The 15,745-nt window shown below is 37.1% G+C and overlaps 1 protein-coding gene and 1 pseudogene across 2 annotated transcripts in view; one reads left to right on the forward strand and one right to left on the reverse strand.

Moving 5' to 3' along the window:
* Positions 1 to 15,745, reverse strand: part of ADGRA3 (adhesion G protein-coupled receptor A3) — a 118,754-nt gene that overhangs the window by 57,619 nt on the left and 45,390 nt on the right. For both annotated transcript variants that reach the window (XM_067735642.1, XM_067735643.1), the window contains exons 3-6: positions 14,783 to 14,854; positions 10,635 to 10,706; positions 3,611 to 3,682; positions 1,523 to 1,683 (exon numbers count right to left, since the gene is read on the reverse strand). In XM_067735642.1, coding sequence (XP_067591743.1) covers positions 1,523 to 1,683; positions 3,611 to 3,682; positions 10,635 to 10,706; positions 14,783 to 14,854 — 377 coding nt within the window. The remainder of the gene's footprint in view (positions 1 to 1,522; positions 1,684 to 3,610; positions 3,683 to 10,634; positions 10,707 to 14,782; positions 14,855 to 15,745) is intronic.
* Positions 8,406 to 8,773, forward strand: LOC137223131 (large ribosomal subunit protein eL33 pseudogene; annotated as a pseudogene).

Genomic DNA, 15,745 nt, shown 5'->3' on the forward strand with positions numbered 1-15,745 from the left:
AGCATTCTAATGTTAGTATCAACAAAGCTATTACTGAATTAAGAGGGTCCAAGATGAAAACAAAACATTTTAATTTAAGTAAAATTAAAATGAAACCATTTCATATCAACTTTTACAAAGCTGATATATTTCCTTCCAGTAAGAAAAATAAAAGAGAGAAATTTTAACTACATATGCAAAAATGTACACAAATCTTTTGGCTCATTAAAAGCCTTTAAAATATTTAGTTCCTTTGTCTAACACAATAATTCTACTTTTAGTAGTATTCTATCCTAAATAGCTAATATGTAAAGATGTACACAGGGAAATTAATCCTTTTAATGTTTATAGAGTGAGAAATTATTAACCTAAATCTGCAGTAATAAGGAAATTGCTATGGCTACATCTCTGTAATGAAGAAATAAAAGTTATGGCCACATCTGTATAATGGATTGGTATGCATCTTTTATATGATGAGGACACAAGTTTACACCATTTCCAGTTACAAAAGGTTACAAAATAACATTAGAGTATGATATTTTGGACAAAACATAATAAAAAGGTATAGAAGATGATACACCAAGGTATCCTTGACATTAGCTACCTATGACTGATAAGAATGTAAGTACGGGTTTTGTTTTTTTCTTCTTTTAGTTTTTCTTTTTTCCCCCAGCTTTATGGAGGTATAACTGACAAAATTATAAGTTATTTAAAGTGTACACCAATGTAATTTGATATATGTACACATTTCTTTTCATAAATCTTTAATCCAATGAGCATATTTTACATGTGAAACAATAATGATAATAAAAATAAATGCAAAAAACAGATACGGTTGTCTATTTTCAAACACAAAGACTAAACTAGAACCTACCTCTATCATTTTAAGGACTGTGTTTGGTTTTCTGTTTGTTTTCCGTTTAGCACATGGTAAATGTGTTATTTCCCTCAAGCCTTCAGATATTCTTAAAATTCATGATTTTCAACAGCTGCATACTATCTCACTGAATTGATGTACCATAATTAAACCAATGCCCTATTTTTGAGAATTTAGGATATGTTCACAAAGTCTGAAGACTTACACACACAGCTGATGATTTCTTAAGAATCAACCCCTACATGCAGAATTACTATACGAAGTTGTATCAATTCTTTAAGAACACCAATACATATTGCCAAACTATCCTTCAAAAAGGCTGTATCAATTCACACCCCATCAACAAAAAGTGTGATTGTATCCTGAGATTTTATTAATATCAACAAATTCCTGATTTGCTGTTAGAAAATCTGAAGATCTATACTATTTATTGAAACTGGATTTCATAAAGAAAGCTGTTCAGAACCTAAGAACTTTAAACACCCATCGAAAAAATGTTTTTTAATCCAGCTGACTTAACTATCAGCAAAAACTAAATATTATCAAATCCATGAAGACTGACAGTTGTAATCAGTCCCAATGTGTAAACAGAACTCCGCAGTTTGTCAGGCAAAACAAGATAGCAAGTAAAATACAGTTAACCCTTTCTCAGTTTGTCTTCCTTACCGCACGTCAACAACTCCTGCTTCACACCTGTGACTGGCTGGGCCTGAAGAGACTTAGGATAAACACACCGTGTGTCCCGTACCGTGATGTTTCTCTCCTTTACCCAGCGATGCATCCACAGTATGTTACAATCACACAGCAGATACTCAGTCTGAAATTCTCTGTAGCACACAAAATGCAATTTAGAAGTTATGGTGAATGAATTAAATAGCATTTTTGCTTTATGTTGGCTTTACCCTTTGGGTGGCAAGCACATTCCTGCTCACCCTTACCATGCTACGGCACATACTGTACCATCAACTGGTTATGGTCTCCTTTCCCTTGAGATGACGCCAAATGCCTGACCCCAGCTCCCTTCCCCACTGACTCGGGGAGTGACTCCAGTTTCAATCAAATTTGGCACGTGAACAAAATCTATTCCTCATCTATGTAACAAACTCCTGAAGCCCAGGGTACTGGAACACCACATCCCCATCCTTTGTGTCTATCAAACTGTTACCCTTTCATCAAGTCTGTGGTACAAATACTGGATCCTGAAGCCTTCCCCAATTTTTCCATCATCACTGCCATGTTCTTGGCTTAAATACCTGCAAACTCTGTTAGTTCTGGCAACATAAAGCAATATATGACTGTTTCACATGGTTATATTCTGTTTATCTGACTAGGATGACTGGCTGACTTCTAATTCCTAAGCACCACCTTCTGGTCAGTTTCCAGCACGATCAGTTATAAACACTGGCAATTTTGCCCAATTTTTGGATGAAAGTACTTCCTACATTGCTGCTATCCAGGGTCTCAAAAGCCAGATTATTTTTACAGCCTTTATTTCCTAAACTTCACAGAAATGGCTGACATGAGCCCACTAAAAGGAGATGTTTTCACTAAAAAGCAGTTTTCTGGATAAGAACCGTAGCAGTACCAAAAAGACCAGATAGAGTTTGATGCCGTGTGATTCTAGAACTACATACATATGTCTGCCATGGGGAGAAGCACCGTGAGCGCCTAACCTATCAGCTACATCCCAATGAAAACTGCTAAATGAGATTGAAATGATAAATTTAGAAAACGAAAGATGAGGAGGAGGGAAGGGAAAAAAGGGAAGAAGTCAACATACATCAAACAGACATCTGGCAGAGAAGACATTTTTCACTGGAAAAAGAGACTCAAGCCCATATGTTATATACCATAAAAATTTGAAAAACATTATCTTTAACTGTAATTCCAACAGAAATCATTATAACTTATACTTTGAAATATATTAAGGTTTATCTGAAAATACAGTTAGCTTCAAAAGTAACTCCCATACAATCTCGCACTTAATAAAACTGTATTTTGGGGGGAAAAATCAGCCAGTTCTAAAGCTACAGAGAAATTATGTAAATATGACCTTACGCTGACTTCATAAAGCAGGCATTCTATGTAAGCATGCCTAGAAATGTCAGTAATAAGTTGTGAATTCAGTTTGGGGGATGGAGTTACAGGATAAAATTAAATCGCTAAAGCATAACAGTCTTAACTATAAATTCTTTTTTTTTTTTTTTTTTTGCGGTACGTGGGCCTCTCACTGTTGTGGCCTCTCCCGTTGTGGAGCACAGGCTCCGGACGCATAGGCTCAGCGGCCATGGCTCACGGGCCCAGCCGCTCTGCGGCATGTGGGATCTTCCCAGACCGGGGCATGAACCTGTGTTCCCTGCATCAGCAGGCGGACTCAACCACTGCGCCATCAGGGAAGCCCTATAAATTCTTCATAGGGAGGGAGGCATATTTTATACTTTGGGAATTTAATTAGCTGAACAAAATATTTTCTGATTTGGAAATACAAAGAGAAAAAAATTACCAATTTATTTACTTTAAATATAAATTAGAGAGATAGAGTAGTATTCTAAGGAGAAAATGGTTGTCCCAGCCTGAAACACATTATTAAGGTTTATGGTATGTTTTTCAATGTGAATGCAAGTTCTCAAGTGAGATTCTAATTATTGCAAAATCACAAGCTTTTCCTATGAAGTCTCTTAAGCCATATAATAACTTTTTAACTTTAAAACACTAAAATATATCTACTAAAACAGGAGAAAAATTCTTACTTACAAAGATCGTAATGAGCCAAGATAATCAAAAGTTCCTTGAGATAATGATGAAAACAAATTCCCTGAAAGGTTCCTGGAAAAAAGGAAATAATTACACTTTAAGCAATGCTAACAATTATATACCGTTTTATCTATTTTATATTTCCTAAAATGTCCTATCATTAACTACTGTTATAAAGAATTTATGAAAGTTATTTTAAATCTTATGAAGAGAAACATCTAGTAAATATTTTCTCCAAAGTTGAAGAAGAAATTGTTCTTAACCTTATATAAGGCAGTAAACAAAATTATTTAAAATTACTGCTGGATAAGGATTTTTCTATCAAATATCATGTGAACCTCAAAGTTGACTTCCTGAACTAGATCTTCAGTCATACTCTCATTGAAACAAGAATTATTCTTCATGTGTTCACTCAGTATCACATAAGAAAGCAAAAATTTAAAAAAACATGGAAAACGAGGGTCTGAAGGGCCAGCAACAGCTGACAGTAACCCAGTAAAATACGTTGGCAGAGTGAAATGAGTCCAGGGTTTAAGACGAAAGACTTGGGATAGAATTCCGTGTTGGCTTTGGGCAAATTACTTAACCTCTCTCGTTTCCCCCTGTATCATGGCTTTAATACCTAAACACTTGCAGAGTTCTGTATGAACGGCAGAACAACTTATGCTACAATGTGAGTAGTTTGTTACACCCATCATGCTTTGACCAAATCATTTTTTGTGATTTCTTCCATGCTTGACTATAAGCTCCAGGAGAGGAAGGACTTGTGTGTCTTATTTACTGGGGTACCTCTGTCAGCTAGTAACAAACTGGGGTATATAGTAGGTGCTCAATTGTGGTGGCTGACTGTTCAGACCCCACCTTTAGGAGGCGCTAGCAAAGACTCTGGGAAAATGGCAGCATGGTCCAACCATCACAAGATCTTTTCTGTGCCTATTGTAGTAACAAGAATGATAAAATTTTGGGACTTCCCTTGTGGCACAGTGGTTAAGAATCCGCCTGCCAGTGCAGGGGACACGGGTTCGAGCCCTGGTCCAGGAATATCCCACATGCCACAGAGCAACTACACCCGGGCACCACAACTACTGAGCCTGTGCTCTAGAGCCCGTGAGCCACAACTACTGAGCCCTCGTGCCACAGCACACCTAGAGCCCGGGCTCCGTAAAAGAGAAGCCACTGCAATGAGAAGCCTGCGCACCACAATGAAGAGTAGCCCCTGCTCGCCGAGTAGCCCCTGCTCGCTGCAACTAGAGAAAGCCCGCATGCAACAACGAAGACCCAATGCAGCCAAAAATAAATTTTAAAAAATAATTTTAAAAAAAAAGAATGATAATATTTGGACCTAGAGTTCTCAAGGAAGAAGTCCTGAGACCTGCAAGGAGGCCTGCCTCTCCTCCAGAGTCTGAGTTTCATCCTTCAAGTGTGGAAGAAAGTGACAATTGGGTAGATGGATTCTCCAGTGAGGAGAGAAAGAGAATTGATGGGGGAGAGGTCAGCTGTTACCATGACACCTGCAGCAATGTATTCCTGGATGGGAAGACAATATTATACAAACACCAATCCCTCACAAATTAATATACTGATATAATGGATTTCAGTAAGAACATCACTGGATTCATTTTTATTGCCTTAGGATTTTTTTGATAGAAAAAAGGCTGGATAAAATAATTTTGATCTTCATAAAAGAATTGCCTAGGAACTTAAAAAACAAAAAGAATACTTGCAAATCAAAAGAACCATGAAAGCGATGCCCTTTTCTTTTTTGGCCTATCAGAGTGAATACTGAATGTGGATTTGGAAAAGGGTACAGCTGATGGAGTGTAAATCACTGTAACATTTTAAGAAAGTAACCTAGATGCAATTAAAATGAACAACTATACTTTTATGAAGGTACCCTATGTGAAATTATATGACTTCTGGGATTTACTCTAAAATGTACGCAGGAAGACAAGAGATGTGAGGTGTAACTAAAACAAGACTGGCTATGAGTTACTAAGTGTTGAAACTGATTGATGGGTCCATGGAGATTCCTTATACAATTACCTGTAATATTTTTTTCGATGTTCTGAAAGAGTCCATAGTAGTAAGTTGGAAATAAAAATACATTCTACAAATATAGGATTTAAGTATAAACAAGATAATTGCAGCTTACAGGGACCATTAGATTCTAATTACTATGTAACTTTATTCTAATTATTAGGTATTATAATTTTTTTTTCCCTTGGAAATCACAGAGGAGGCAATCACATTGGAGACAGACATGCCATCCTCTCAGTAAGTACCAACACAAACCAATTCTTCCTCCAATGTTGGAACAGACTGCTATTTGTTTGGCTGGACACCTATGAAGTAACTGGCTTCGGCTGGTGGCCATAAAAACCTACACATACTTTAAAACATTAAAATCCCATTCCAACTCTGAGGTGCTTACACCAAAAGAAGCACAAGGAAACTGAGAATGACAACATTCCCAGCAAAGACACCGCTCTTGTGTCCTAATGTAGTTTACTGAATGGGGTGGTAGGTGAATTACCCACCTACTCCCACTCATGTTGTTTCTTACTCTGTCAATTTTTCTTTACTTACTTTTTGCTACACAGATATATTTGTATTCCTATAAGTTAAGTGTGTATGATGCAGCACCTGTGTATATACAGGAATGTTTACCAGGGCAGATTTGTTAAAGGAGGAGGAAAGGAATCAGATAGTATCTACATTAACAGAGGAATAATTGACTAAATTATGATCTGTTCTATACTTGGAATGTTCTATAGCTATTCACATGAACTAAATCAATATGTATTCTCCTGAAAAGATATTAAGGGTACGTCAGTAAAAAATGTTTTAAGTACAATGTCAAGTAGAGCACATTTTTAAAGCCCTATGTGAAAGCCTGCACATTTCGGGGGGGGGCGGGGAACGACAGAAAAATCTGAGAATATATACACCAGTTAGTACATGCTATCTCAGAAGGGTGTGTCTGAAGTGATGAAGGGGAGATTTAACTTTTGCTTCATATCTCTCTATATGGTTTATTACTTAACAGCACCAGTAATTTTTAATTGTAAAAAGGAAGTTCTTATAAATATCACTCACCTACTATTTCTGATAGAAAAATATTAAAGGTATAATTTTCTTAGGGGAAAACAGGCTTTAAACTGACCAAAATTCATAAAGAAAACAAAGGAAATCTTTGCTTTTTTTGATCTGCTGACAATTTCTCTGTAAATCAACTTCCTAAGTGAAGGACAGAGACTTCACTGAAGTCCATTATTGGGTCCCATCTTTGTCTGTCAGTTACTCCTAGGGTTACAATGGGAATCTCTGGGAGGATGGTTTCACTTCCCAGAATTTCTCCATCAATAAAGGCAGAGATCAATACATAGAATTAATCAATTTTACCCACCACACCCAAGTCCACTGAATCCTCTGACATATTTTTAAAAAGCCATTTTTGAATTTTTACACTGAATCGCCAAAGCCAAGATGTTTCGATATGATAAGAAGTATGGGTGAGAATGCAACAGGGTGTCTGCCAAGGTTTCCAGCCCCTTTGGCTAAGAGGCCAAGTCAGTCTGAGATCCCAAGTTCCAGGGTAACCCAGAAAGTTCAGCTGAAGAGGTAGCTGAGGAAATAGCTAGAACAGTGATCCACTCGAGACTGATTTCTTTTGTACACTTACTCTTTGGGGTGAGAAATAGTAATTAGGGAGCTTCTCTGATTCCTAACCTAAAAAATGTACTACATGAGGTGGATGGACCTAGAGTCTGTCATACAGAGTGAAGTAAGTGAGAAAGAGAAAAACAAATACTGTATGCTAATACATATATATGGAATCTAAAAAAAAAAAAAAAGGTCATGAAGAACCTAGGGGCAAGACGGGAATAGAGATGCAGACATAGAGAATAGACTTGAGGACACGGGGAGGGGGAAGGGTAAGCTGGGACAAAGCGAGAGAGTGGCATGGACATATATACACTACCAAGTGTAAAATAGATAGCTAGTGGGAAGCAGCCACATAGCACAGGGAGATCAGCTCGGTGCTTTGTGACCACCTAGAGGGGTGAGATAGGGAGGGTGGGAGGGAGATGCAAGAGGGAAGAGATATGGGGACATATGTATAGGTATAACTGATTCACTTTGTTATAAAGCAGAAACGAACACACCATTGTAAAGCAATTATACTCCAATAAAGATGTTAAAGAGCTTCCCTGGTGGCGCAGTGGTTGAGAGTCCGCCTGCCAATGCAGGGGACACGGGTTCGTGCCCCCGTCCGGGAAGATCCCACATGCCGCAGAGCGGCTGGGCCCGTGAGCCATGGCCACTGAGCCTGCGTGTCCGGAGCCTGTGCTCCGCAATGGGAGAGGCCACAACAGTGAGAGGCCCGCGTACCGCAAAAAAAAAAAAAAAAAGAGATGTTAAAAAAAAAATTTACTACATGCCCCTTAACTAATCAGATTCTCTTTTCCACCTGTTAGACTGAGAAAATGCTATTCTCCATGTCTGAAATATAAATTGTTACCAGCCTTCACAACCGGCATACAGCCTGGCTTAGAGAGCAGAACACCCATTCAAAGTTTCCTGATCCACAGCTCTAGAACTATGTCAACCCAAATTATCACAAGCAACTCCACTGCAATGCATTCTTCAATGTTAAGAAGCTACCTCAATTAGCAATTTTTCTTAGAACAGTATTTAAAGGATATGTCAGGTATAGTTCTATATATGCCATATTGTTGCATTTAAAAGAGCCACCATCACCCTTTCTATTTCAGCCTTCTTGGACCCTGTGGAAGCCTGCTGGGAACAGGACTTCTAACAGGACAAGTATGTCTGGAAGGTTGTGGTCCAAGGCCATTTTTGTTGGCTATAAGCGGGATCTACGAAACCAGAGGGAGCAAATGGCTCTCCTGAAAACTGAAGGTGTATATGCTCAAGGTGAAACAATTCTATCTAGGCAGGAGATGTGCTTATGTGCGCAAAACAAAGAACAACACAGTAACTCCTGGTGGAAAACCTAACAAAACCAGAGTAATCTGGGAAAAGATAACTTATGCTTATGGAAACAGTGGCATCATGGTTCATTCTAAATTCCAAAGCAACCTCCTTGCTAAGGCCATTGGACAGAGAATCCGAGTGACAGTATACCCTTCATGGATTTAAACTTAAAGAAAAGTAAATATATAAAACTGTGGACTTGTTTTCTTAAAACAAAGAAAAAAAGAGCCACCATCATCTATTATTGCATGGGCTACAAAATCATCTCAATCAATCTCAAAGTAGGAAACGTGGTAGTGCTATTTCTATGTTTTAATGATTCACCTGGATATATGTCCACTGTGTTCCATGACCTGTAAATTCTCACAGGTATCAGAGAATTGGTAAAAATGTAAGATACAACCCAAGCTCTAAAACTTCCAAAAATGTTTGCTTTTAAGGCAGGAGGCAAATAAAAATAATAATAGTAAGCATATAGTAACTTGCCTTAATGTAAGCACTGTCCCACACAGCTCTTTTGCCTAAAGAACATTTGCTGATGGGTCAAAAATTCCTAGACCAAAGCTACATATCCATCTGAAACTAAAGTCAAGAAAATGGTCAAAAAACTTCAGACTCCCTTTTTCATTATTTGATTCACAGCTACCCAAAAGTATAACAAATTTTCTCCATAAATGCCTCAATTTGCCAATTCTTATACATTCCTTAAAATGAAAAATACAAAACTCTCGAGATAATGAAAGCACTGAAAGGAAATTGTTTGTAATCCAGCTACAAAAAGGGAAACCGTAATTGATTTAATTAATTTCTCGCTATGAGTAAAGCTGTACACCAAATCAATCTTTTGTTTAAAAACATAAACTTGGCCAACTATCTTTCCTCCAGAATTAAAGGGCACACTGAAAAATACAAATCTGCTGACTAAGAAGCAGGAGTAACTTTATTCTGTTCTGGCAAGTGATTTGGAGACCCTCCCTTACTGTATAGATGAAATGATCGCACTACTTAAGCCGCTATAGCTTTTTCAAAGTTAACTTGAACGAAACAGAAGAAACATTCTAAAAAGCTACAAAGAGAAAGAACCAGGCATAGGTGATCTCAATACTAAAACTTCTACCCCTAAATCCTGCATTTCACCCGGCACCCTATTTCTAGATTGCTCTTCTCTAAATCATGATTTTATGCCATTTTCCCACATCAATGTCTTTCAGTGGCTTCCTAGGGTTGAATGAGTTCTAAGCTTCAGTCTGCTTTTCATATGGTCTTGTATAAAGCTCTATTATAGATAACTGAACTTACTTCTACTTACTCTCAGAGTCTATTTTAAAAATAAAATTAAAATATATTTGATGGCATATACAAAGTTCTGCACTTACATTAGATACAAATTATAAGATACAGGTATAGATAATTCAAATGCTAATTAATCCTTATAATAACTTTGAGGTATTATTAATCTTACTTTATTTATTATTTACTTTACTTACTTACTTTATTAATCTACTTTTTCATCTGAAAAAGAGAAAAGCTAAACAACTCACCTATAATCACAAGGTCAGAGGTGTGATTCAGATGGTCATTTTACTCATAAGTCCAACGGCCTTCACCTTGACAAACTGGCCTCACTCTTATTTCTACCTCCTTTTATCATTTGCTTGACTTCTTTTCCTTTCTAACGATCTGGACCATCAGCTCAAGTTTCATCTCTTCCAAGAAATTTTCCCAAAGTGGCAAAGCTTTGATCATGTCTCTCAATGTGGACATGTTCCCTGGGGTATATACTACATCGTGTGTGTGTGTGTGTGTGCGTGCGTGCTGTGTGCGTGTTTGGGACGGAGGATATAATGCATTGTTATGTTCTGATGACATTATATCTCCATGATTAAATTGCCAGCTCCTTATATCCTACCACTTCTGTAACCTCTACAGTTGTTATTTTAATATTAAACATATAGGTGGTCATAAAAATTTGGGTACTGGTTCAAATGCTTCCTTGTATTATAATACAAAAGAAAGAGGTACTTACAGCCTAACGAGATTGGTGAGTCCTCGGAATATGTCTGCATTCAGACACCCTATTCGATTGTTTGTCAGATCCCTAGAGAGAAAGGGAAAAAGTGTCTTCAATTAGTTCTCTTGGTTAATGAAGGTTTCATACATTCAATATTCAAGAATGGCACCCAGGTATCACACAAGTCCTATCTCTTAAGCATCTATCTATCTCTTAAGCATCTCTGTGCAGCACTATCTCAAGTGCAGCACTGAGAGAAGAAATAATCCTTGCTTTCACTTACTTCTGGCACGTACAGGCTAAACGCTGTTTAATTACAGTGCCCTTGATATTTCAAGCATTTACTCCTGTCAAATGACTCAAGATAAAACCGAAGTAGTAAAAATGAGACTCCATCTTATTGTCTGTGATGATCTACACAGCTAATCATGCTAGGTTAAGTTAGGGAACAGAGCCTGATCTCAGGCAACATCCAACGGACAATGGGTAAAAGGGCAAATTACCAAAATGCTGAAACTTTTATTTCCTCAAGAACATCTGAAACTTAATGCTTTCTAATTTCATTCCTTAAATACTCAGAAGTTTTGACTGTAATGAAAAAAACAACTGAGTTAGCTTTTACTTTACAGATTTGTCATTTATGCTCCAAGTCAAATTACTTTATAACTATATCTAGGTAACGGCCCATTTTTTCCAGTCACTCCTAACTTCTTACATTTCCTATCAAATGTTACTTTCTATCCATTTTTTTCTTCTCCTCAAGCCATGAAACTTTTTTCCTTTTAACTGTGTGATAATTTTAGTATTTTGTTCTATCTTTCTACACTATTTTTCTTCACACCAAGCACAGTGAATACAATTTTACATTTCAATCAGATTACATTTTAATTGGGAGGTAACTGACAATTTCTTCAAATGAGACAGCATGGCTTGCAACATTTTCCATCAGTGGATTTAGTATGAAAGCCCTAAAACAATTAATCTTAATTTTTCTCGGTTGTTAGATTTGAAATTATTGATCATTCTGAATTTCAATAAAAGAACTAAAACAAACTTTCTAAACCGAATTTTAAAAATATTTTTATCATATTTTCTTCAATGCCCATATTATTCTCTGTAATAGAAAAGCATATATTCTTTGAATTTCACTCTGAGTTACTCTTTAAAGACTTGTACCACCCATTTCTAAATTAAAACTGATTCTAAATTGTATACCTGGTAATGGGGAAAAAAATGTATTAGTCCGAGAGAAATTACAAAGACTTTGCATTTGAATCCGGTACCTACTCATTAACTTTTTCCTCTAGATATTTCAAAAGCTAGTTTAGGTAATCCTGGTTTCCAAAAATTTCATAGCACTGCCTTCCCTTTCTTACGGAAACTTTTGATTAAAAAAAAAAATCTTAAGCAATGAAAGTCTTTATCTGCATTCGCTGTGCTCCAGCTCCTCAGAATATTAACGCTAAGTATTTTTAATCGTGTGGGACTTTTTTAAAATTCCAGCTGATTTTCCTCTATTTCTGGGCTTTACTGTTTAAGAAAATTAGGCATCATCTTGTGAAGTGTTGCTTAAACAAGCATTTCTGTGCTCTATTCATTATCTTGTCTCAATTCTGAGCTTTAAATGGTGCAACTACCACTGATTCTTTGGGAAACAATTTCATTACAGCTATACCTATTTAAAATGGAATTTAGGTATTGGTAATGGGTTTTAATTTGAATTGAGAATCAGCTTGAATTTGTTGATAAAGCAAAGGAGAAACTGAATGGGTCTAGGTTTTACCTACTTCTGGTAGTTTACTCTTCAGAAAGCCACTTAATCTTCCTGATCCAAATTATCTATAAAATAAAGGCAAAGGCATGGGACACTTACAAAAATACTTTACATGTGGCTGCCGAGTGAGATGCACAATTGAAATGAATGAATGATTGAAGGCCTCATAAGAAAAACTGCCTATAATCTAGAAGCAACTAGCAGAATATCTTTATATCTCATTGAGTTTACGTATAGGACTCTCTCAGCTTACAAGCTGTATACCATAAGTTCAATTACAAGTTAGCTGTTTGGAATTAAGAATGAATTTTCTATGGGAAGAACATTATAAATGACAATTACCTCCCTAGGCAAGAACACAAGAGACTACTTAATGTGTAATGCAATGAAAAAATGCTAAGGCAACATCTGGGACAATAATAGTAATTAAGTGCTACTGAACAAGAATTTTTATTTAGTTTGGATAGCAGTACTTGAAAAATTATTTACTGAAGGATAAAGAACTGGATGGAGAACCTAAGATATTCTACAGTATCCCTGAAACATCCTGATGAACCTGCTTTTTATTAACAGTCAAGTTTCATTCAATCTCTACCTTGACATGGAGATATTATCAGTATTGATCTCCCTATTACCAGAAAACAGAACACAGTGGTGTGGATCACAGAAGGAGAGAATGAGTGGACTTGTCTGGCCATATGATGCCACACTCCTCCCTCCTTTTGGAAAAACAAGTTGGAAGGAAAAATATTCTAGAAGTTCTCTAACTTCAGCATCAAAATCACTAGGAGGGACTGTGGAAACAAAGGTGGTTTAGCCTCAGCCCCAGAGTTTGATAGGGTAGGTCTAGCACCTACACTCCTGTTCCCCACAGGAGGACTCACGTTCCATCCAAGCATGATGTCAGTTTGCCCCAGTAAGAAACAAGAAAATGACTCATTGTTATACATCAAGCTCAGTTAGCTGCTGCCCCTCCACTTCCTAATGACTGTTTCTGGAGATGCACGTAGCCTACTGATGGCCGTGTTCCGTGCCCCTGCCTGTGTCCGTATGGCTGACTCCTAACAGCTTCAATGACTCTTAGCAGCTGAACTCCAGCTACTGCTCCATCTCTCCGGGAGTATATTCCAATTCCATATTCAGGTTCTTGGTTGGTATATAACGATTCCACTGAACTGCAAACCTTCCAAGCAGTTCCTGAGTTCCCTTTGTATCTCTAGAGCCTGGCTCACTACTGGGCACACAGGATAGAATCAATGAATTTTTTTGTAACTGAATTGATGCTGATCTCTGTCTTCCCACTTCGATTACATTGCTATACCTGGTTGATACGTTACTTTTACTGAACTCTAAACCCAGCTTGATCCACTGCAACTCTGACGCCACAAATCTCATCACATCAACTCCACAATGAAAAAGTTCTGCCAGTCCCTACTGTCTAACAAATAGATTCGAAATTCTTCAACGTGGCAGGAAAGCATCAAAAGCCTAGTTCCCCCCTGACCAGCTTATCTCCCAACGTTTTTTCCCCCTTTCTACTTGAAGCTCTGGCCGAAGGACATGTTCTTTCACACCTATGTCCACTCTGCTTAGGATGCTCGTTCTGTTATTCTTCAATATGTATTCACCCCTCGGGGGCAAGGTCAAATCTAACAGCTGGCCGCTCTCAAGGCAGGTCATTCCCCTCTAAGGTGGTCCCCCTCCTTTCCCTGGCAGACTACTATCATTATTATTTAGGATGTGTTTGCATCATCTATTTGCCCCCAAGAGTCTGTGTGCTCTTCCAGAGAAGTCAGAGCATAAGTAAGTAGCCCGCACTCAATAAATGCATTTAGAAGGAATAAAGGGTGGTGGGACAGTCCACATGGCTTGAGCACAGGGTGACCTCTCAAATATGAGCATGTTCACACAGCAACCGTGACATGAGCACAGTAAGGGGAGCAGGGGTGTTTAGCTTCAGAAATAATAAAAACTGGTCTTTAGGTTTTGAAATGATAATACATAGAGAAAATATATGGAAAAATGGCAAGATTTTAAACCATTAATAGAAAGGGGCCTCAATTTTTAGGGCATTTACAAGAGACTGTTTAAACGTATTCATAACCTGAAAATCATCTACAGATTATGGCAGCTGGCAAAGCCAACCATCATGATTTCATTACCGTAAGAGGGATGCAACCATCTATCACCAAACAAACCATATTACTGTAAAAATAAACTGCCTTCTAAGCTACTTACATTAAACACTCTGTTTCTCTATCTAGGACCTGGCTAGATGAACTTCTAAAAATTATTAAAAAGCCACTTTTTTTATCGTGTTAAAGTTTAAAGTAGGTTAACAGTTACTTACAACAGTTCAAATTCATAAGTCAGCAATTCAAACACTTACAATCGTTTTAGCGATGACAGTCCCCAAAAGGCACCTGGATCTATACTACTAATAAGATTGTTTCGGAGGTCCCTGTTAAAAATAAAATAAAAGTTATTTATATCTTGACACTGCAGGAAATATTTAGGCACACTGCACCTATCTGTTATACAGAAAACAACAATAACAATAATAATAATGGGAGGAAACTGAAGCCAAAAAGGTTAGGCCAAAGTCATCCCAGCAGTAGAGCCAGAATTCAAAATCAAGAAATCTGGTTCTGAAGCCATTTGTTTTGGTCAATATAAGAATAAAGGTATATGTCAAAAAAGATATGTGTCCTAATATTATTCCAATTCAAAGTTATGACTAAACTACAATCTTACACATTATTTCTACAATCTCTTCCTTAGTATGCTACATTTCAGTTATCAAAATAAATCAGACTATATTTGTCACAAGCATAATTAAATTTTTTAAACCATTTTCAAAAATATACACTCTAAAATTCATGTCATTTGCTTATTCATATTTTTTCCTCCCCAGGCTTCTACGGCTAGGTTCTCTATAAAACAACATGTTCATTCACAAAATACAGCTCAAAGCAATGATCCACCAGCTCCCTATACAATGGCATCTGATAGCAGTCACAACTGACAGCAGTCCCCTGCTTATCCATGGGGGGATACATTCCAAGATCCCCAGTGGATGCCTCAAACTGAAAATAGTACCAAACCCTACATATACTATGTTTTTTTCCCTATACATACCTATGGTAAAGTTTAATTTATAAATTAGGCACAGTAAGAGATCAACAATTAAATAGAACAATTATAACAATATTTTGTAATAAAAGTTATATAAAATTGGTCTCTCTCTCAAAGTATCTTATTATATAAATGTATTGTCTTTTCCATCTTAACTAAGGGTTTAACACACACTCTGGCCATAACTTTTGCCAAGTGAGGTATGACGACAAAACTA

The sequence above is a fragment of the Pseudorca crassidens genome, chromosome 4 (assembly GCF_039906515.1).
Source record: "Pseudorca crassidens isolate mPseCra1 chromosome 4, mPseCra1.hap1, whole genome shotgun sequence".
In the NCBI taxonomy this organism is placed as follows: Eukaryota; Metazoa; Chordata; class Mammalia; order Artiodactyla; family Delphinidae; genus Pseudorca; species Pseudorca crassidens.